Below are 25,208 nucleotides of genomic sequence, written 5' to 3'. Positions count from 1 at the left end.
CTCCTGGTGTGTGGGCAATAAAAATCCTTCTGGAAATGCGGCATCCACTCACCCTCTACGCTTTCACTGTCCTGAGCTGCTCCTAACCGGCCATCTTGGATCTTCCTCCACACTTTCATACTAAAACACTAAATAAACTTCAGAATGAAAAGAAAAACTACTTCAACATAATAAAGGTCATATAACATTTGTCTACCACTAACATCATACTCAATATTGAAAGACTAAAAGCTTTTCCTCTAAGATTACAAATAAGACAAACATACCTGCTTTTGCCTCTTATTTTCAAAACAGCACCAGGAACAGCACAGCAATTAGGCAAGAAAACAAAATAAAATAAATCCAAACTATATAGGAAAAATTAAATTATCTCTGTTTACAGATGGCATGATCTTACATATGGAAAACGTAAGATTCCACACCAAAAAACACAACACTGCAATAAATGAATTCTGCAAACTTGCAGGACACTATATCAACATGCAAATATCAGTTGTTTTTCTATACATGAAAAACAAACTATACCAAAAGGAAATTAAGAAAATAATTCCACTTACAATAGCATCAAAAAGAATAAAATGGTAAAAAATTTAACCAAGGGTGTGAAAAACTTCTATGCTGAAAATTAGGAAATGTTGCTGAAAAATATTTAAAATGATACAAATAAAAAAAAAGATGTTGTATTTTTATGCATTAACACATTTAAGATGTTAATACAACCCAAAGCTATTTATAGATTTAATACAATCCCTATCAAAATCCCAATGCCATTTTTTTGCAGAAAAAAAAACCCATCCTCAAATTCATATGAAATCTGATGAGACCCTTAGTAGCCCCATAATCTTGAAAAAGAACAGAAAAATTGAAAGACTCACACTTCATGATTTCAAAACTTATTACAAAGTTATAGTATTCAAAACAGTGTGGTCCCGGCATAAAGACATACAGACCAATGGAACAGAATACAGAAACCAGAACTAAGTCATCATACACATGGTCAAAATGATGTCTAAAAAGCATCTACAAACACTATGGTGAAAAGCTGAATGCCCTCCCCATAGCTGCAGAACAAAGAAAAGATGTCCACCCTCGCCACTTTTATTAAACACAGTACTGGATGTTTTAGCCTCTGTAATAAGCAAAAGAGTAAATAAAGACATATACTGGGCCAGGCATTAGTGACTCATGCCTGTAATCTCAGTACTTTGGGAGGTCAAGGTGGGCGAATCACCTGAGATCAGGAGTTCAAGACTGGCCTGGCCAACATGGTGAAACCCCATCACTACTAAAAATACAAAAAAATTACCCAGGCGTGGTGGCACACATTTGTAATCCCATCTATTTGGGAAGCTGAGGTGGGATAATCACTTGAACCTGGGAGGCGGGGGTTGCAGTGAGCCAAGACTGCACCACTACACTCTAGCCTGGGCAACAGAGCAAGACTCTGTCTCAAAAAAAAAAAAAAAAAAAAAAGGCACATACCAATTGGGTATTGTTTTGTAAATTCTTAAAACTTAATAGTTTCCTGATACTTCAACATCTCCCATCTCCTCAAACAGACTGTGAGCACTCCACCCAGGTGTCCAGGTCCAGCAGTGAACCTGCCCCAAGTTCACGTTCTGCTGTCCCCTGATTAAGACACTTTCCCAGTGGTTCTGTAGTTCTGTCTCTCACTCTGCACTCCCCAATATCCCCAGGAAGCTCCCCAATATCCCCAGGAGGCTCCCCATCTGCTTGGTTGCACTTAGTCTCTGAAAGCTCCTACCTCAAGGCCTCCTGCTTGCTGTGCCATGCCCCCATCTCCAGGGCTGGTCAGTATCAAAAATCCTTTAATATCATGTATCTCTCTGAATGTAATTTCTGCAGTCACGCTAGAACATCCGTAAACATCCCACAAGTGACACTTACTCCCCTATTTATAAAACTTAGAGGAAACAATAAAACTATCTCAGTTTGCAGCTATCATAATTGTGATAGGAAATCCCAAAGAATGTAAAACAAAACAAAATGAAAAAGTCTAGAACAATTGAATTCATCAAGTTTACAGGAAACTATACCAACACATAAAAATAAATGGAGTTTGAACACACTAACAATGAGCATTTTAAAACCAAAATTAAAACCTAACATTCTTCAAAATAAGTCTAAAGAAAATGAAATAATTATGTACAAACTTACTAAAACACATACAAAATTTGTATGCTGAAAGTTATAAAACACTGATAAAGGAAATAGGAGGACTAAGAAGATGTAGAGACATATCATGCTCATGGATTGGAAGAATTAATATAGTAAAAATGTAAGTTTTCCCCAAAATTATATACAGGTTTAACATAATCCCGATCAAAATCCCAAAAAGATTTTTGTAGATATATACAAGCTTCAAAATGTATATAGAAAGGTATGATCCTAAAATAGCTAACACAATCTTGATAAGAATACAGTGGAATGAATAAAACTACCCATTAGTAAGTCTTACTAGATAGCTAAAGTAGTCAAGACCATGTGATATTAGAAGACACATAAGCACACAGAACAATGAAACAGAATAAAGGACCCAAAAATAGTCCCACACAAATATACTCATTGTATTTTAACAAAGGTGCAAAAGCTACTCAAGGCAGAAAAGATGGCATTTTGAACAAATGACTTTGGAGCAATTGTACATCCATGGACAAATAAAAACAAAAAAAAGTAAAATAATCTTTAGCTAAATCTCATACCTTACAGAAAATTGGTAAAAAATGATCACATCTTTGATGGGAAATGTAAAACATAAAAACCATGTACACAAATCAGGTGCACTGCTATACACCACCAACAACCAAGCTGAGAATCAAATCAAAGACTCAATTTCTTTTATAACAGCTGCAAAAAAGTAAAATACTCAGGTATATACCTAACAAAGGAAGTGAAAGATCTCTCAGGAAAACCTATAAAACACTGCTGAAAGAAATCATAGATGACACTAATAAATGGAAACATAACCCATGCTCATGGATGAGTAGAATCAATATTGTCAGACCATCTTACCAAGAGCAATCTATAAATTCAATGCAATTCCCATCAAAATATCATTATCATTCTTCAGAGAACTAGAAAAAAAATAAAATTTATATGGAACCAAAAAAGGACCACATAGCCAAAGCAAGACTAAGGAAAAAAAGAAAAACAAACACAGAGTCATCACATTACCCAACTTCAAACTATACTACAAACCAGAGTTGCCAAAACAGCATGGTACTGTATAAAAACAGGCATGTAGACCAATGGAACAGAATACAGAACTCAGAGATAAAGCCAAATACATACAGCCAACCGATCATCAACAAGGCAAACAAAACATAAAGTGAGAAAAGGACACCCTATTCAGCAAATGGCACTGGGATAATTGGATTATCATCTCTCACCTTATAAAAAATCAATTCAAGATGGATCAAAAACTTACATCTAAGACCTGAAACCATAAAAATTTTTCAAGATAACATTAGAAAATTGTTCTAGACAATGGCTTAGGCAAAGAGTTCATGATGAAGAATGCAAAAGCAACTGCAACAAAAACAAAGATAAATAGATGGGACTTAATTAAACTAAAAAACCTTCTGCACAGCAAAAGAAATAATCAGCAGAGTGAACAGACAACCATGTTGCCCACAAAGTCTAAAATATTTACTATTTGGTCCTTTACCAGGACAATGTGCCAACCCATGACAGAGATGATTTGAACAACACTATCATTAACACTTTTAGTTAATTATAAAACATTACACCCAACATCTACAGAGTATTTCAATATGTACATAATATATTTCACAAGGCTAGATAGCATGTTGAATAAATTCAGAAGGACTTAAAATATTCAGAGTATGTCTTTAACCAAAAAAGAAACTAGAAATTAATAATAAGATATTAGGAAAAATCCCTAAAATCTGGAAATTAAGCAACCAACTACTAAATAATTCAAGAATCAAAAAGAAAGAAGTAGGAAAAATTGAAAATGAGAGAGAACACATACCACTCAACTTATCAGAAAAGAGAGATAATTACTACAAATCTTGCAGGTATCAGGATATTATTAGAAGCAATTACATGCCAGAAAAATTTAACAATTGAGATGCAATATATGAGATTTTTGAGACTGGCAACTCACTAAAAGTGAACAAAATGAACAGGAATATCCAAATATCCCTACATGTACTTAAGATATAATTTCTTATTGAAAACCTACCCACAAAGAACACTACAGGACCCAGTACTTCAACTAGTGCATTCTATCAAACATCTTAAGGAAACTAATAACTAAAAACATTTAAAAAAACTGTAAGAGAAGAAAACAGTTACCAAGTCATTTTACAAGGCCAGTATGATCCAAATATCAAAACCTGAGTAAGACATTACAAAAAATAACATGACATATAACATATATATATATATATCTCCTTAATAAAACATTAACAAATATAATACAGATATAAGTTGTTTTCAACAAGATGAAAAAAAGTATTTGAAAAATGTAACACCCAGTAAATTCATATATATAATCTCCCAGTAAATTGGGACTAGAAGACTTCCTCATTCTGATAAAAGGTATCTATGAAAACCTAGAGGTTCCATCGTACTAGATGGTACCTTCCCTTTAGGATCAGGAGAAGGAAAAGGACGCCCACTCTTGCTACATCTATTCAATATTGTACTGTAGATTGCAGCCATTCAGAGAAGATGGAATACATAAATAAAACGCACAAAAATCAAAAATAAAGAAGTAACATTGTCTGTATTTGCAGACGACATGATAAATTACATAGAAAATCCTCAGTAATCTATAAAACTACTACTATAATTAACAAGTGAATTTAGCAAGGTGACATGAAACAAGGAAAATATGAAAATATCCATTGGAAATTGAAACAACTAGAAAGTGAATTTTTTAATATTCCATTTAAAATAGCACCAAGACCCCCACAAAACACTTAGGAATAAATTTAACTCAAACAACATATAAGACCTTTACACTGAAAAATGCAAAAAGAAGATTTTTTTTCAAATTAAAGTATTTAATTATGCAGATACAAAATTATTATATAGAAGACTGTTTCAACCCAAGCCCTATTATTTTACAATATAGTTATTTGAATTATTTTACAGTATAGTTGTTATAATGTCACTTGATGTGTGAAGTTGAGGAAGACAAATATAAAAACCCGCATAATGTAACAGTGGTTAAGAAAGGCATCACATTCCTGACTTACAGAATAGAGTAATTTCCATGGGATAGCTCTTGAAGGAGAACACCATTTAATGAAGTTCTTTTAGAATGTACAAGTTCAACATTATACAGACAAATACAAATGTATCTCAAAAAAATTCTGTGTAAAGCAACAGTAGCAAATATCTTCTTATATTTATTATTATACTATTTCCAATTCTAGGTAATAATAGCCTATTTTGAAAAACAGACAATGGCATTTCTCCTTTCAAAGAGTAATTTTTTATTAATAATATTGTGCAGAGATAAAAAAATAATGGATTATGAATTTTCCAATATAAACTTTACCCAATTAAAACCATTATTTTTAATATTAGGGAACATTAGTCATCTTTCTTAAAAGTGAGAAATATATCAGAGATGACCCCAATATGAAAGACTCAGATTACTTTTTGGGTTGTTATCAAGACCCACTTGGTCTGATTTTCAACTGAACATTTGAGTCAAGTAATTATACAATTATTTGAGTATAATGACCCTATGATCTTGACTTGAAAACATACTTAAAATCAATAGATGAATGAGTAAATAAATATCATCTGCTATATTTGGCAGTGGCATTGTTTTTCTTCTTCAACTTTTAGAAAGATTAATCAATTATATATTATCCTATCATCTTTTACCTATTTCTGTTACAATAACTGCCACTTTGCAAAAAGTAACTTGTCTATATGTTGATTCTCCTACTTTCTCATGAACTTCTCTGAAGGAGGAGACAATATGTTATTCATCTCCAAATCATCACGTTAATTTTTTAAACCTAGATAGACAGATGTACAATTTTGAGGTATTAGAATTTTGAATACTGTTAAAATGGCATTTCTCACCAAATTGATAATTTCAAGGAAACTCCAATCTAACTCAAACATGCCTTTTTGAGAAAACTGACATAAAACCTGATTCTAAGTTTTCTTGGAAAGGAACCTAGACTATCCAGAACAATCCTAACAAAAAATCAAGGTAAAAACACCACTGACAAAAGAATCGTTATACAGATAAAGTAATGAAGAAAGTATGGCACTGACAGAAGGATTGACAAAATGGAGAAGAGTGGAACGAAAATGGTATACTTAAGAAATATAACATATTTAGATACAATCTTTTAGAAGCTAGATGTAACATCACTGGGACAAATACGCTAATGTAAATTTGGCCTTACTGTAGTTTGGGAACAATTTCAGTTACTTAAATCTTCCTAAAATCAAAATATTGTATTTAATAATATATAAGATGCCAATACAAGATAAAAAGGTCCTAAAGTTGAAAGGCAAATGAGATCAACAATGAGACAAATACATCAAATAATTTTTCAGATTTTTAAATGAAGGTGCTTTTGTGAAAATATCATTGCCTGCAAATTCTGAATTCTTTTTACTATACACCAATACAGAGCTCTTATACTACCATCAAGACAGAAAAGCACTAGCTTTTCTTTATTTTGCTGTTAAAAGCCAAATAAAAAAACCATGCTGAAAAAGAAAGAAAGATAAACATATTGCATTAAAAAAAAAGTTTCCAAGGGACAGGAAAAGTCAGAGAGCAGATATTTGGAGAGGAACCTAAAATAATTAGATATTGGTCCAAAGGAACAAATGAACTTAATGAAACTACAGACCTCTTGAACTCAAAGCTTCATCATCTAGAAGCTTTAAAACTTATTTTATGTTTCTAGATAAAGCATAGTGATAAAGTGGCCTTTCAGTAGGAAAGACTGAAACTGCATCCCTTCATTTCACCATACATAAAAATCAACTCATGGTGGATTAAATATTTAAACTATTAAGAATCCTAGCAGAAAGCTTAGGACATACCATTCTGAACATAGGCCTTGGGAAAGATTTCATGATGAAGTCTCCGAAAGCAATTGCAACAAAAACAAAAATAGACAAGTGGGACCTAATTAAACTAAAAAGTTTCTGCACAGCAAAAGAAACTATCAACACAGTAAACAGAAAACCTACAGAAGGGAGAAAATTTTTGCAAACTATGTATCCAACAAAGGTCTAATATCCAGAATTTATAAGGTACTTAAACAAATCAACAAACAAAATACAAACAGCCCTACTAACAAAAGGGCAAAGGACATGAACAGACACTTCTCAAAAGAAGACATACAGGCAGCCAGCAAGCATATGAAAAAATGTTGGACATCACTAATCAAGAGAGGCAAAAAAATCAAAACCACAATGAGATAGCATCTTACACCAGTCAGAATGGCAATTATTAAAAAGTTAGAAAATAACCAATGTTGGTGAGGTTGTGGAGAAAAGGGAATGCTTATATACTGCTCGTGGGAATGTAAATTAGTTTAGCCACTGTGGAAAACAGTTTGGAAATTTTATGAAGAAATTAAAACAGAATTACCATTTGACCCAACAATCCCAATACTGGGCATATACCCACAGGAATATAAATCATTCTACCATAAAGACACATGCATGTGTATGTTCATTGCAGCACTATATACAATAGCAAAGATATTGAATCAACCTAGATGCCCACCAATGGTAGACAGGATAAAGAAAATGTGGTACCTACACACCATGGAATACTATGTAACCATAAAAAAGAATTAAACCATGTCCTTTGCAGCAACATGAATGCAGCTGGAGGCCATTATCCTCTACAAATTAATGCAGAAACAGAAAGCCAAATACCACATGTTCTCACTTACAAGTGGGAGCTAAACATTAAGCACATATGGACACAAAGAGAGGAACAACAGACACCAGAGCTTACTTGAGGGTGGAAGGTGAGGGTCAAAAAACAACCTATCAGGTACTATGCTCACTATCTGGATGCAAAATCATTTGTACACCAAACCCTAGAGATGTGGAATTTACCCATGTAACAAACCTGTACATGTACCCCCTGAATGTAAAAGAAAAAACAAGAATAAAAATGACATAAGAAAGGTCATAGAGATATCACCTTGAGCCCATCTTCAGGGAAAATAACAAAATGTATCAGATTCCTTCCCCTACTCCTAATCCCTATGCTTGAACACACATTCCAACCCCATTTCCAAATAAATTATCCTAGTTCAGGGTATGTGACTGTTTAAGATTGGTAGAGGGTAAAAGATGTGTTAGGTAATAACTGACTAATGTTTAACACAGTACTCACAGATTAAAAACTGCTCTCTTCATGGTGCCTCAAATCCTAAATCTTATTTCAAGAGTTAAAAAAAGAAAACCTTTTCCAAGGAAGACAGGTAATGCTTAAGAAAATTTTTTAAATGGAAATATATGATAATATGCGAATTGATGACTCAGACCAGCAGTTCTCAACCTTTTTGGCAGCAGGGAAAGACAATTTTTCCACAGACCAGGGGGTGGCAGATGGTTTCAGGATGACTCGAGCACATTACATTTATTGTGTACTCTACTTCTATTATTATTACATTTTAATAAATGATGAAATAATTATACAACTCACTATAATGTAGAATCAGTGAAAGCTCTGAGCATGTTTTCCTGCAACTAGAAGGTCCCATCTGGGGTTGACAGGAGACAGTGACGGATCATCAGGCATTAGATTCTCATAAGGAGTACACAATCTAGATCCCTCATATGCACAGTTCACAATAGGGTTCACACTCTTATAAGAATCTAATGCTGCCCTTGATCTGATCTGACAGGAGGAGGCAGATCTCAGGCAGTAATGCAAGCAATGGGGATGGGGGACTGTAAACCCAGATGAAGCTTCACGCTTGCCTGCCACTCACCTCCTGCTGTATGGCCTGGTTCTTAACAGGCCACAGATTAGTACCAGTCTGTGGCCAAGGAGTTGGGAATGCCTGACTTACACTATATTTCAGGAGGCTTACTGAGTACAAATTAAGAAATAATACTCTTGTCAATTTCACTAGGCAAAAATAATGGCTATTGATCTCTATATGCAATGCGTATACCTTTAGTAGAAAAACTTTATAACCATTATACTGTAAATAATTATATATTCCAAACATTTTAAAATACTACTTTAAAAAAGTGTTTATGGTGAGTAAATTATAATTAGGCATAAGAAAATATTGTCATAAATTTATTGAACATGAACAATATGTTAACTATAATGTAAAAACAAGTAATTTAAATTGCTTCTAGAAGATATAGCATAATTTTCATCCTACATAGATACAGGATGCTGGGTATAGAGCAAAGCAATATGAAAATAGATTATAAAGATTATAGTTCAAATTTGCCTGTTGTTTATGATGGACTATGGTAATATGGACAGTATTCTATCTGAATAATAATTATAAATTAGTTACCAAGAGCATAAGGCCAAACAAATAGAAAAACCATTTTCTTCATATAAGCAATTACAAAAGGCTAAATTTGAAAGCATTTTATAAAGATAAATTCTATTGATATATTTTATTAGTGGGTAAAGTTTTATTTTTATTGTTGAAATCCTTAACTGTGGGGATTCAATGTATTTTATAAATAGCTAGGATGCTTACTTACACGTGGAGCATGTTCATATAACATTTTTTTCTTTTTACCAGCCTCACATAACATACCTTAGCTAGTCTTCTGGAAGATTCACAGTTATGGTCCATACATGGCTTGGGTCCTTTTTCAGTGTTTAGAGATGAAACTGAGGAAATATATTTTATCATGAGTCTAATGTATTCTGTCACAATATTTAAATTGGCTTTTGAAAAATAAAATGATACTCTAATATTTTTCTTCCATTAAAACAGTAAGCAATTCTCCTGGTGCTAAATGACTCTTTTTAGCAAAAAACCTAAGCCAAAAATTTGCTTTCTATAAATCAAGAAAACCTTATTTATTCAGTGAACTTAAGAATTAATCAACTTACTTGAGAATGTTTGGCTGTTGATTTTGTAAAATCTGAACAATAGATTTATTTCAATTTTAATAACATAAATAGGTATATGTATGTATACATTTATGTTCATTCATTCAACACTGTATTTAACTCTATATAATATACTGTGTGTCATTTAATTCAATTCTTAATTTCTAGCTGCAAAATGATAGAGGTAGGATAAACTATGATCACAATACTGGAAAAGGAATGAGGTTGGACTACAGTAGCGGCCATGGTAACTAAAATGAGGAATATTTATATTCATGTATACATTAATTTATTTAATAAATAATTGCCAAGAGCCTACTATGTATCAGAAATTACTCAAGGTGCTTGGGATACATAAGTGAACAAAATCAACAAAATCCCATTGAATTTAGCAATGTAGAAATGAGTATTGTCTCTGCGAGATCATTTGAGAAATGTACTTATTATACTGCAAGACTTAAAAAAATGCATGGAAAGAAATCTGATTTGTAGCCTGAGTTTTATAGGAGGTCAACTAATAAACATAGGTAGAATGTAAAATAACATTTGAGGCTTCTACTCTCTCATTTGTAAAACAAGAATCTGAATAATGTGATTTTTGTCAACCTTTCCAGTTATGAGGAAATGTTTTAAAAACAAATACTTCACCCCAGCAACCAAAATCTCTACAATTTATCTACTACCAATCTTGACAATTTTGTTTTTCCCATAACTCTATTTGTAGGCTATCCATTTTCTATTCATTCCAAATATGCTCTATGGTGTCTGTGTATATGACTTTCAGTTGTTCATTTTCCACAGAATTCTTTCAAAACACCAATAATTTTTCACAGGACTCCTTAATTATTCATCTCCTTAATAACATCATCACTTCCTTAGAACCCATAAAACACTTGGTAACTCTTCTACAGTATTTATATAAGTTGTACTATTATTATATGAATATTTTCTTTTTACTATAATATAATCTTGAAGAGGGATCCTTACTCTTCATTACCAACATTTACCTAATATGTTATGTAAAATATGTCTGATGGACAACTGCTGATATGAAGAGCATAAAATTTATCATAAAAGTATGAATATATGCAGAGTATATTCTCAGAATACCAGATAATCTTTGTTTTGTTGTTTCAACATATTTCTTTCATACCTTCCCAAACCCACACATGATGTGAAACTTCACTCTTGCCATCTGCATGATATTATAAGGTACTACAAAATATTACAGACAACACAATCTATCATGTGATTTATAAAATTAGATCAGTTAATTTGAGACAGAGCTCCAATTAGGGTCACAAACTTGGGGGAGAAAAAGTTTTATTTATATTCTATTTTTACCTTAGGTCCTTTTAAAGTGAGGCCAAAGAAAAGTTACATCTCTGAATTTATGTATCAGAAATATACGTAGAGTTATGAAAAGCACTAGCAAACTGTAGCCTGATCTTTTAAATAATATTCACCTAAGGTACAGCTTTTGAAAGAACTGTCCATAAAGTAATTCAGAAGGTGGCAGATCAGAGTCTACCAATGCATCATAACATGATTATGAGATTGAATTATCATGATGATGTAAACTTTTCTTACTTTTGAACCCTTATAAAAATTTAAAGCAATTTCTCCAGGCGCGGTGGCTCATGCCTGTAATCCCAGCACTTTGGGAGGCCGAGGCAGGTGGATCACGAGGTCAAGAGATTGAGACCATCCTGGTCAACAGGGTGAAACCCCATCTCTACTAAAAATACAAAAAATTAGCTGGGCATGGTGGCGCGTGCCTGTAATCCCAGCTACTCAGGAGGCTGAGGCAGGAGAATTGCCTGAACCCAGGAGGCGGAGGTTTTGGTGAGCCAAGATCGCGCCACTGCACTCCAGCCTGGGTAACAAGAGCGAAACTCCGTATCAAAAAAAAAAAAAAAAAAAAAAAAATTTAAAGCAATTTTAAAAATTAAGGTTACTATTCATGAAACTAATGCAAAACTGTCAGAAACCACAACATAGAATCAAAAGATATATGAGGCCTTTTCTTATCTATCTTTTCAGAATCAGTATACATAAAAGATTGCTAAAGTAACAAATATCTAAGAGACTCTTTCAGTCCAAATCCAGTATTAATGGTGTTACCAGGCAACAGGCTATCCATCCCCACTATATTAGGCAAACCACATGACACTCATGTTCTCTGCATCAGCTATCTTCTCCTGAGCTTCTAGCATATCCCCTCTTTATTTAGCCTAGCTGACTAACCTCATCCTGTATAAAATCACCTAGCTTTTTGTAAGATAAGTTTTCTATGAGATTAAAAATTAAAGAAGATAGGAATGATGCCAGCAAAAATAGTAGAGAAGAAAACTCCTGGCCACCTCTTTCCATAGAAACATTGAAAACAATGAACAAAAATAGAATGAACTTTTGTCAGAACTCCAGAAAATGATTAAATGTTTACAACAACCAAGAGAATGTTAAATCAACAAAAGACTTAAAACATAGCATTTAAGAAAATCTCTGTCAAGTCAGTATCTGACTACAAAGGTTGAAGAGAATTCAAAGGTTAAAAATGAAAAAAAGTTGAAGTAAATCGAAGACCGACTCTAGAGAACATGACAAAAGATGTAGAAAATTATGAAACAAACAACTACAATCCACACAAGCAACAACCATACACAGTGAAGAGGGAGAAGAATCTGATTTCAAAAGTATCCATTAAAATAGTTTAAAATGTAAAGTTTTCAAAAAAAAAAATAGGTTTGTAAGGAAACAAGAAGGTATGGTCCATTCACAGAGAACAAAAAATAATAGAAATTGTCCCTGAGGAAACAGACATTGGACTTGCTAGACAAAAACTCTAAATCAGCTATCTTAAATATGCTCAAAGAGCTAAAGAAAATCATGAACAAGGAACCAAATGATACCTTCACAAATACAGAATATCAATAAAGCAAAATGAGTTACAGGACAAAGTCTAATAAAAATTATGGAGCAGAAAATTGTAACAACTGTAATGAGGATTTCACTAAAGGTTTTCAACAACAGATTTGAGCAAGCAAAAGAAAGAATCAATGAACTTGAAGATAGTTTACTGAAATTATACAGAGAAAAAGAAAAAAAAATTAAGGGAAGAGAATCTAAGACATCTGGGTAACAACATCAAGTGTACCACCATATACATGGTGGGTATTGTAGAAGGAGAGAAAAGTGAGAAAGTGGCGAAAACAGTATTTGAAGAAATAATGGCCAAAAGTTCCCAAATTTGATAAAACACATGAATCTACATATACAAGATAAATAAAATCTACATAGGGTAAATACAAGGAATCCCACACTGAGACAAATTATAATGAAACTTTCAAAAATCAAAGACAGGAGCTTCTACGTTGCTGAACATGCAGAGGTACTGGGCAGTAGCATGCCCTAAGAGGGCACGTAAGCTCCAGGCCTCTTGCCACATGTTCTGCCCTGTGCATCTCTTCGTTCTGGCTGTATATCTGTATGTTCTTTAATATCATTTATAATAAATGGGCAACCATTTTTTAAAAAATCAAAGACAAAGAGAGAATCTTAAAGCAGCAAGAAAGAAGTAATTTGCCACATACTAGGTGTCCACAATAAGATGAGCATCTGATTTCTCATGAAAAACCACAGAAGATAGAAGGCAGTGGGATGATATAAAGAACTGAAATAAAAACACTTCAATCAAGAATCCTGTATCTAGCAAAATAAGCTTTCAAAACTGAAGGCAAATCTAAGATCTTCCAAAAACAAACAGCTGATGAACAATAAATAGTAACTTGAAACTAGACACAAAAAAAGAATACTGGCAAAAGTAACCACATAGGGTAAATATAAAAGGTAACTGTAAATATAAAAGGTAACTGAATACCCATATGTATTCCACATATGGGTAAATACAAAAGGTAACTGTAGATGAATATTAAAGTATTTTTTCATTCATCTTTTTTATATTATAATAATGACAAATGAATAAAACAATAATTACAAATCTATATTACTGGATACACAATATATAGTAATGTAATTAAGAAGAAGAATATAGAGAAGGAGTAACCTTCATAGGAGCAGAGTTTTGGAATACTATTATAACTAAACCGGAATTAATTCAAACTAGTGTGTTATGAGTTTGAAATTCTAAATGTAGCTCTCAAGATAATCACCAAGAAAATTAATAAAATAAAATAAGGAAATTTCAATGGTACTCTATAAATAAACACAAAAGGTAGTAACAGGGATAATGGAACAAAAAAGACATGAGACCACTTCTGGTTTCTATTTGGCATCTAAGAAACTTGTCAGTTGTCATGCCTGTATCAACAACAACAAAAATATCTGCAACTTTTCTTAGAACCATCAGAAAATTGAGGTCACTGAGAAAACTATAGCTTCCAAAAATGGAAGACAGGTGTATATGGAGAATCCCAACTTATCAGGAGCAGAAGCCTACTACTGGAGCCTTTACCAGGATAACTTAAATTATAACTGAAGGACCTAAGAAGTTCAGTGTGGGCAAGCTCCACAGTTAAAACTCCAATGGGGCCAATTTTTAGGTGGCAGGGTGGGGCTTCCAAACTTTCATGAATTTTATGTTCAGGAAACCTAACAGGTTCTCAGGGTTAAGACTGGAGAAAAATCTGGTGCTTCTGGCAAAGGGAAGGAGAAAAGTAACCACTTAGAAGTAAACCAAAGCAAAGTACAACAAGAGCATCTGAAGTACAACTAGTATTTTGAACGAAACCCTGCCTCAAGAGAAGTAGTTTAATAAAGTTTCATTTTTACCAGAGCCTCAATGACCTGGGGGAAGGGAAATACCCAAATTCAAACTCCCTCTGGCCTTCTCAGCGTAAACTGAGAAAGAGAAGCACTTGTGAAGGTCTCAGACAAAAAATATAGGCTCTCTAAAAAAACTGAGAGCAAATCACAGACTTATAGGATGCTTAACCTCATATACGCATATATTACCAATATATTTACAGAGTTACTTATAATGCCATGGTATTATAGTGGAAAGCATTTCAAGTCTTATTCAAGAAAAAGTCTTTGTATTACCCAAAGACCATAGGAAAGACAGAAACAAGAAGATCAAAAAAAATGTAGCTTCTGAAATAGGTACTACAATAAAAAGCAAACAAAGCCCAAATCCTAGCCAGATAAACAGAAATATCAAACACTAAAAGAACTATTTAATTTCTTACTACCTGGTACATCGTGTTCAGTTTTCCACACACCTACACAAAAATTGGAAAACATACTGAAAGTCAAATAAACACCGTTTTAAGAAACAGAGCAACCATCAAAACAAAACTCAGATATGGCAGAGATCTGGGAATTATGGTACAGAAATTTAAAATAACTATGAATAATATGCTAAGAATTCTAAAGGAAAAAATGGGATAATATGCAAGAAGAGAATGGATAATGTAATGAGAGAGATGGAAACTCTAAGAATCACAAGGAAATGTTAAATATCAAAACCACTTTAACCAAAATGAAGAATGCCTTTGATGAGCCCATCAGTGGGTTGGACATGGCTGTAGAAAGAATCAAACAGGTTGAAGCTTGAAAATACATCAGTAGAAATTTCTCAAAAAAAGAAAAAAAAAGAATTAAAAAAAACAAGAATATCCAAGAACTGTGGAATCCAATAACATAAGCTGTATAATATACAAAATGGTAATGCCAGAAGGAGAAGAAAGGAACAGAAGAAATATTTGAAGCAAAAATTGCTGAGAATTTTCCAAGATTAATGACATACACCAAAGTAAAGATCCAGGAAACTCAGAGAACCTCAAGTAAGAAAAATGCAAAACACACACACACACACACACACACACACACACACACACACCCTATTCAAACTATAGAAAATCAAAAATGGAGAAAAGATATTGCAAGATGATAGAATGGACTCATTACTAAAGAGGCGCATGAATTAGAAGAATTACGTAAGACTACCCTTCAAAAACCATGTATGCAGAAAAGTGAAATGAAATATTCAAAGTGTTGAGGAAAAATCTACCATTCTAGAATTCAGCATCCATTTACGTTATCCTTTAAAAACTGAAAGAAAAGAAAAGACTTTCTCTTATTAACAGCAATTGGGAAAGACTTGCAAGAAATGTTAAAGGATGTTCTTCAGAGATAAGGAAAATAGACATTTAAAACACCTGTCTATGTAAACAAAGGAATACATTAGAGAAGGAATAAATAAAAGTTTTAAAAATATATTACTTTACTCTTGATTTATCTAACGGATAATAGCTAGCTAAAAATAATAAAAGCAACAATGTATTCAGTATTAAAGCTCATGGAAAAGTTAAACAGCAGTTTTACAACAGAAAGAGGGATGAATCTGAGAATACTATGTTATAAAGCAATTACATTACTCTTCAAATGGCATAGTGTTATCTGAAAGTGGACTTCAATTAGTCATAAATGTATTACAAATTCTAGAACAACCACTAAAAAAGTAATAAAAAAAGTATAATTGATAAGCTAAGAGAAGAGAAATGGAATCACATAAAACACCTGATTAAAACAAGAGAAAGGGCTAGGTGCAGTGTTTCATGCCTGCAATCCCAGCACTTTGGGAGCTTGAGGTAGGAGATTGCTGGAGGGCATGGGTTCAAGACCAGCCTGGGCAAACAGCAGGACCCCATCTGCTAAAAAAAAAAAAAAAAAAAAAAAAAAAAAAACAACTTTTTTTTTTTTTTTAAAGCCAGGCATGGTGGTGTGCTAGCTTACTTAGGAGGCTGAGGTGGGGGGAACTGCTTGAGCCCAGGAGCTCAAGGTTACAGTAAGCTATAATCTGCCACTGCACTCCAGCCTGTGCAACAGAACAAGATCTTGTCTCTAGACATGCATACATACATACAAGAGAAGGAAGAAAAAGTAAAAATGAAAGGGCAACAAATACAAAACAGTAACAAATATGGTAGACGTTACTCCAACCATATTAATAATCACTTTATATATCAATGGTATAAATACACCAACTAAAAGACCATCAGAGTGCATTTTAAAAAATACCCAATCGTATGGTTTTTTAAAAAATTATTATTATACTTTAAGTTCTGGGGTACATGTGCAGAATGTGCAGGTTTGTTACATAGGTACACACGTGCCATAGTGGTCTGCTGCAACCGTCAACATCATCTACATCTACATCAGGTATTTCCCCTAATGCTATCCCTCTCCCAGCCACCCACCCACAACAGACCCCAGGGTATGATGTTCCCCTTCCTGTGTCTGTGTGTTCTCATTGTTCAACACCCACTTATAAGTGAGAACAAGCTGTGTTGTGTTTGGTTTTCGGTTTTTGTGTCAGTTTGCTGAGAATGATGGTTTCCAGCTTCATCCATGTCCCTATAAAGGACATGAACTCATCCTTTTTATGGCTGCATAGTATTCCATGTTGTGTATGTGCCACATTTTCTTATCCAGTCTATCACTGATGGGTATTTGGATTGCTTCCAAGTCTTTGCTATTGTGAACAGTGCCACAATAAATATATGCATGCATGTGTCTTTATAGTAGAACAATTTATAATCCTTTGGGTTATCCCAGTAATCAGATTGCTGGGTCAAATGGTATTTCTAGTTCTAGATCCTTGAGGAATTGCCACACTGTCTTCCACAATGGTTGAAATAATTTACATTCCCACCAACAGTGTAAAAGCTTTCCTATTTCTCCACATCCTCTCCAGCATCTGTTGTTTCCTGACTTTTTAATGATCACCATTCTAACTGGCATGACATGGTATCTCATTGTGGTTTTGATTTGCATTTCTCTAATGACCAGTGATGATGAGCTTTTTTGATATGTTTGTTGGCTGCAATAAATGTCTTCTTTTGAGAAGCGTCTGTTCATATCCCTTGCCTACTTTTTGATGGTTTTTTATTTTTTTTGTAAATTTAAGTTCTTTGTCAGACAGATAGATTGCAAAAATTGTCTCCCATTCTTTAGGTTGCCTGTTCACTCTAATGATAGTTTCTTTTGCTGTGCAAAAGCTCTTTAGTTTAATTAGACCCCATTTGTCTGTTTTGGCTTTTGTTCCATTGCTTTTGGTATTTCAGTCATGAATTCTTTGCCCATGCCTATGGCTTGAATGGTTTTGCCTAGGTTTCCCATAAAAATGGGTTTTTTATGGTTTTAGGTCTTACATTTTAGCCTTTAGCCATCTTGAGTTAATTTCTGTATAAGGTATAAGGAAGGGATCCAGTTGCAGCTTTCTGCATATGGCTAGCCAGTTTCCCCAACACCATTTATTAAATAGGGAATCCTTTCCCCATTGCTTGTTTTTGTCAGGTTTGTCAAAGATCAGATGGTTGTAGATGTGTGGTGTTATTTCTGAGGCCTCTATTCTGTTCCATTGGTCTATATCTCTATTTTGGTACCAGTACCATGCTGTTTTGGTTACTGTAGCCTTGTGGTATAGTTTTAAGTCAGGTAGCGTGATGCCTCCAGCTTTGTTCTTTTTGCTTAGGATTGACTTGGACATAAGGGCTCTTTTTGGGGTCCACATGAAATTTAAAGTAGTTTTTTTCCAATTCTGTGAAGAAAGTAAATGGTAGCTTGACATGGATAGCACTGAATCTATAAATTACTTTGAGCAGTATGGCCATTTTCATGATATTGATTCTTTCTATCCATTAGCATGGGATGTTTTTCCATTTGTTTGCATCCTCTCTTATTTACTTGAGCAGTGGTTTGTAGTTCTCCTTGAAGAAGTCCTTCACGTCCCTTGTTAGTTGTATTTGTAGGTATTTTATTCTCTTTGTAGCAATTGTGAATAGGAGTTAACTCATGATTTTACTCTCTGATTGTCCGTTATTGGGTATATAGGAATGATTGTGATTTTTGTACATTGATTTTGTATCCTGAGACTTTGCTGAAGTTGCTTATCAGCTTAAGGAGATTTGGGGCTGAGATGAAGGGGTTTTCTAAATAGACGATCATGTCATCTGCAATCATCTGCAAACAGAGACAATTTGACTTCCTCTTTTCCTAATTAAACATGCTTTCTTTCTTTCTCTTGCCTGATTGCCATGGCCAGAACTTCCAATACTAATAGGAGTGGTGAGAGAGGGCATCCTTGCTTGTGCCAGTTTTCAAAGGAATGCTTCCAGTCTTTGCCCATTCAGTACGATATCGGCTGTGGGTTTGTCATAAATAGGTCTCATTATTTTGAGATATGTTCCATCAATACCTAGTTTATTGAGGGTTTTTAGCATGAAAGGCTGTTGAATTTTGTCAAAGGCCTTTTCTTCATCTATTGAGATAATCGTGGTTTTTGTCATTGGTTCAATTTATGCAATGGATTTTATGTTTATTGATTTGCATATGTTGAACAAGCCTTACATCCCAGGGATGAAGCCGACTTGATTGTGGTGGATACGTTTTTGATGTGCTGCTGGATTTGGTTTGCCAGCATTTTACTGAGAATTTTTCCATCGATGTTCATCAGGGAAACTGGTCTGAATTTTTCTTTATTTGTTGTGACTCTGCCAGGTTTTGGTATCAGGATGCTGCTGGCCTCATAAAATAAGTTAGGGAGGATTCCTTCTTTTTCTATGGTTTGGAATGGTTTCAAAAGGAATGGAACCAGTTTCTCTTTGTACCTCTGGTAGAAGTCAGTTGTGAATCCATCTGGTCCTGGATTTTTTTTGGTTGGTAGGCTATTAATTACTCCAACCCAGGTACTACGCTTCTCCTAAAGTTTTCACAATCTGCAGATCAGATTTCCTCTGGTGCCTACACCACTAGGGCCCTAGGTTTCAAGTACAAAACTGGGCAGCTGTTTGGACAGAAATTGAGCTAGCCACAAGAGCTTTTTTCCATATCCCAGTGGCACCTGGAATGCCAGCAAGAAAGAACCATTCACTTCCCAGAAAGGCAGCTGAAGCCAGGGAGCCAAGTAGTCTCGCTTGGCAGGTCCCACCCACATGGAGACCAGTAAGCTAAGATCCACTGGCTTGAAATTCTCACTGCTAGCACAACCTGAGATGCTAGAGTTTGGTGGGGGAGGGGTGGGAAGGGGGGAAGAGGGAAGGGCGTTGGCCACTGCTGAGACTTGAGTAGGCAGTTTTACCCTCACAGTGTAAACAAGGCCTCAGGGAAGTTCTAACAGCGTGGAGCACACTGTTTCTCCTCTCTGGGCAGGGCATCTCCAGAAAAAAAAAAGGCAGCAACCCCATTCAGAGACCTATTGATACAATCTCATCTCCCTGGGACAGAGCACCTGGTGGGAGTGGTGGTTGTGCGCACAGCTTCAGCAGACTTAAATGTCTTTGCCTGACAGCTCTGAAGAGAGCAGCAGACCTCTAAGCACAGCATTCGAGCTCTGATAAGGGACAGGCTGCCTCCTCAAGTGAGCCCCTGACCCTTATGTATCTGGACTGGGAGACACCTCCCAGTGGGGGCTGACAGACACTTCATACAGGAGAGCTCTGGCTGGTATCTGGCAGGTGCCCTGCTAAGAAGCAGCTTCCAGAGGAAAAATCAGGTAGCAATCTTTGCTGTTCTGCAGCCTCTGCTGGTGATACCCAGGAAAACAGGGTCTGGAGTGGACCTACAGCAAACTCCAGCAGATCTGCAGCAGAGGGGCCTGACTGTTAGAAGAAAAGCTAACAAACAGGTAGGAATAGTATTAACATCAACAAAAAAGATATCCTCTCAGAGACTCCACCTGAAGGTCATCAACTTCAAAGACCAAAAGTAGATAAATCCACAAAGATGGGAAGAAACGAGCACAAAAAGGCTGAAAATTTCCAAAACCAAAACACCTCTTCCCCTCCAAAGGATCACCAGCAAGGGAACAAAACTGGACAGAGAATGAGTTTGACGAATTGACAGAAGTAGGCTTCAGAAGGTGGGTAATAACAAACTCCTCTGAGCTAAAGGAGCAATCATATGTTGTTTAAAGAAATCCTCTTTAAATATGAAAACATGGAAAGATTAAAAGTAAAGTGATGAAGAATACTATGTTAACTTTATCAGAAAAAAAGCTGGAGTAGCAATATTAATTTCAGACAAAACAGATTATCATAGCAAACAAAATTATCAGGAATAGATAGAGGCATTATATAATGATAAAAGTGTCAATTCTCTAAAAAGACATAAAAATCCCTAATAAGTATTTGTGTAATAACACAGAGTAACAATATGTGAGACAAAAATGACAGAACTGCAAGGAGAAACAGAAGAACACAGTATTAAAGATGGAGACTTCAACACCTTGTATCAGTAACTACCAAATCCGGAAAGCAGAAAATCAGGACATATTTGACCTGAAGGGCACCATCAATCAACTGTATCCAACAGATACGTAAAGAAGATTTCATCCAAAGAGTGCAGAATACATTTTCTTCTCAAGATCACATAAAATATTCACAAGACAAACCACAGTTTGGGCCATAAAAAACACCTCAACATATTTAAAAGAATAAAAATCACACAATGTATGCTCTCAGACCACAACAGAATTCATCTTGAAATCATTAACAAAAACATAGCTGCCAAACCCCAAAATACTAAGACATTAAACAACATACTAATATACAATACAATGGTCAGAAAAGAAGTCTCAAGAGAAATTCTAAAATATTTTGAACTAAATGAAAGTGAAACAACTTACCAAAAATTGTGGTGTGCAGTAAAAGCAGTGCTTAGAGAGAAATTTAAAGCATTGAATACATACATAAAAAAGAAGAAAGAATTAAATTCAATAGTTGAAGCTTCCATTTGGGAAACTAAAAAATGAAAATTCAATGCAAATAAAGCAGAAGATAAGAAATACAGTCATGTGTCACTTAATGATAGAGACACATTCTGAGCAATGTGTTCTTATGCAATTTTGTTATTGTGCAAACATCATAGGTTGTACTTAAAGAAACCCTAAATGGTATAGCCTACCACACACCTAGGCTATATGGTATAGGCTATTGCTATTAGGCTAACCTGTACAGTATGTTATTGAATACTGAAGGCAACTGTATAGCTTTACCCCAAAACAAACTGAATATATAAGACTCTTGTTAATATGGACCCTGTGAGACATAAAACCCAATCTCTCCTTTCCCTTTTGGAAGAGAGAGTGCCTTCAGTCCACAACAGAGACTGTATCTTTCCAGACTGCAAGTTGATGTCGCGAATAAATCTCTTCTTTCTACAACCGTCAACCCACAATCTAGTCATTTGGACTAGACTTCTATGACCACAAAAGAAAGAAATCAGAAAGCCATAACAGAAGGAAATCTAGAATATACATGAATATGTGGAAATTGAACAACATACTCCTAAACAACCAACAGATCAAAAAAAATTACAAGGGAAGTTAGAAAGTACTTGCAGATGAATGAAAATAAAAATACAACATACCAAAAAGTATGGGTTGTAGTTAAAACAGTACTCAGAAGGATATATATAAGTACCTATACTTAACAAAAAGAAAGACTTCAAATCAATTACTTAATGTCACAGCTTAAAAAAACAGAAAAAGAATGAATTAAACCCAGAGGTAGCAAAAAAAAAAAAGGAAATAATAAAGAGGAGAAAAGATATGAACTAAATAGAGACTAGAAAAAGCAAAAAGAAAATTTTAAAAAAATTGGCTTTTGGAAGAAACACAATAAAATTGACAAACATTCACATAGACAGAGAAAGCAAAGTAGAGACATTACTACCTATCTTTCAGAAATAAAAAGGATAACAAGAGAATACTATAAACATAGTAGGCCAATAAATTAAGTAATCTAAATGAGATAAACAAATAGCTAGACACACACAAACTACCAAAACTGACTCAAGAAAAAGAAAATATGAATAGGTCTATAACTGAGTAAGGAGTTTGAATCAGTAATCAAAAACCTTCCAACAAAGAAAAACCCAGAATCCAAAAGTCTCAGTGATGTATTCTATCAGTCAAAGAAAAATTAAATAAAATTAATCTCACTTTCTTCCAAAAGAATAGAAGAGGAGGTAATCCTCCCTAACTCATATCATGAAGCTAGCATTACCCTGACACCAATGCCAGAAAATGGTATGATTACAGGCCAATACCCATTATGAATGCAAAAATTCTTAATAAAAATATAACAAACCAATTCCAGTAGTATAGTAAAGAATATACCATGACCAAGTAGGGTATGTTCCAGGAAAGCAAAGGTTGTTCAATATATAACAATCAAAATAGAGTATACTGCATTAATAGAAGGCAGGGTGAAAATAAAAAACACATAATAATCTTATTTCATATAAAAGTAGTATTTAACAAAATAAAAAATCCTTTAATTATAAACCCACAGCAAATATCATATTTAACAGGGAAAGACTGAAAGCTTTCCTCCTAAGATCAAGTATAAGGCAAAGATGCCAATATTGCCCCTTCTAATAAACATTGTGCTGGAAGTTAAAGCAAGAATAATTTTGCAAGAAAAATGTGGAAAATTTATCCAGGGTGGAAAGGGCTAAGTAAAAATATTGCTAGCCATGACAACATGCTCTTCTACATAAAAACTATTAAATATTTCCCCAAAACAAAACAAAGCCAAAAAACACTATTAGAGCCAATAAAGGAATTCAACCAATGGAGCAGAATCCATTTTTAAAAACCCAGTGTATTTCTATACACTTGCCATGAACAATGCATAGAGGGAACTAAGAAAATTCCACTTATAATAGCATCCAAAATAATAAAATACTTCAAAATACATTTGCCAAGAGTTACAGGACTATACTCACACATGGAAAACTGTAAAATGCTGCTGAAAGAAATTAAACAAGTTCTAAATAAATGCAAAGTTATCCCGTGTTCCCAGATTAAAAGACTTAATATTGTTAAGGTGGCAATAATATCCAAAGCTATGTTCAGATCCAATGCAATCCCTATCAAAACTCCAATGGTGATTTTCATCACAAAAGGGGAAGGAGATGCTAAAAATCATACGGAATTACAATCTATCTCAAATTACTAAAACAATGTGAAAAAGGAAGAACAAACTTTAGGGAACTCTCACGTCTCAATTTCAAAAGTGCCACAAAGCTACAGTAATCAAAATGGTATCCTGACATAAGAACAGAAAAACAGAACAATGCAATAGACTTGAGAATCGAGATAAGCCCATATATTTGTGGTTAACTGACCTTCAACAAGGGTGCCAAGACAATTCAATGTGGAAAAGAATGGTCTCTTCAACAAATGTTCTTGGGCAACTGGATAGCCACATGCAAAATATGAAGTATAAGATTGAACCCGTACCTTATACTATATACACAATTAGCTCAAAAAGAATCTTAGATCTAAATGTAACAGCTAAAACTACAGAAGGGGTAAATCTTCGTGACCTCAGATTTGGCAATATATTCTTATAAACATCACCCAAAGTACAAGAGACACAAGGAAAAAAGAGGTAAATTGGACTTCATCAAAATTAAAATCAATTGGGCATCAAAGGACATTATTAAGAAAGTGAGAAAACAATCTATAAAATGGAAGAAATATTTGCATATCACATATTAATAAGAATCCAGTATTAGGAATACATAAAGAACTTTTACAACACCACCAAAAAGACACACAACCCAATTTTAAATTGAGCAAAGGACTTGAATAAACACTTATCCAAAGAAGATACACAAATGACCAAAAAGCATGAAAAGTTGTTCAATAACATTTGCCTTTGGGGAAATGCAAATCAAGCCCACAATGCTTCATTTCTATTGGATATCATTGCTTTTACGAGTTTCAGTACACTTTCAGATTCTCTTTCTTTTTCTTTCTTTCCTTCTGTCTTTCTTTCTTTTTCTCTCTCTTTCTTTCTTTCTTTCTCTCTCTCTCTATTTTTTGTCTCACTCTGTCACTCAGGCTGGAGTGCAATGGCATGATCTTGGCTCACTGCAACCTCCACTTCCTGGGTTCAAGTGATTCTCCTGCCTCAGCCTCCTAAGTAGCTGGGACTACAGGCCCACACCATCATGCCCGGCTATTTTTTACATTTTTATTAGAGGCAAGTTTCACCATGTTGGCCAGGCTGGTCTTAAACTCCTAACCTCAAGTGATCCACATGCCTCGGCCTCCCAAAGTGTTGAACCCAAAGTGAGTCAC

General features: G+C 34.4%; 1 protein-coding gene across 1 annotated transcript in view; it reads right to left on the bottom strand.

Moving 5' to 3' along the window:
* Positions 1–25,208, bottom strand: part of ZPBP (zona pellucida binding protein) — a 114,350-nt gene that overhangs the window by 50,221 nt on the left and 38,921 nt on the right. The window contains exon 6 of the mRNA XM_012458735.2: positions 9,792–9,868. Within this exon, the coding sequence (XP_012314158.2) occupies positions 9,792–9,868 (77 nt within the window). The remainder of the gene's footprint in view (positions 1–9,791; positions 9,869–25,208) is intronic.

This window comes from Aotus nancymaae, unplaced genomic scaffold (assembly GCF_030222135.1).
Source record: "Aotus nancymaae isolate 86718 unplaced genomic scaffold, 86718_ANA_hifiasm-v0.15.2.pri h1tg000065l, whole genome shotgun sequence".
NCBI classification, from domain to species: domain Eukaryota; kingdom Metazoa; phylum Chordata; class Mammalia; order Primates; family Aotidae; genus Aotus; species Aotus nancymaae.
The sequence above is the reverse complement of the archived record's forward strand: the minus strand, read 5'-3'. Positions and strand labels throughout refer to the sequence as shown.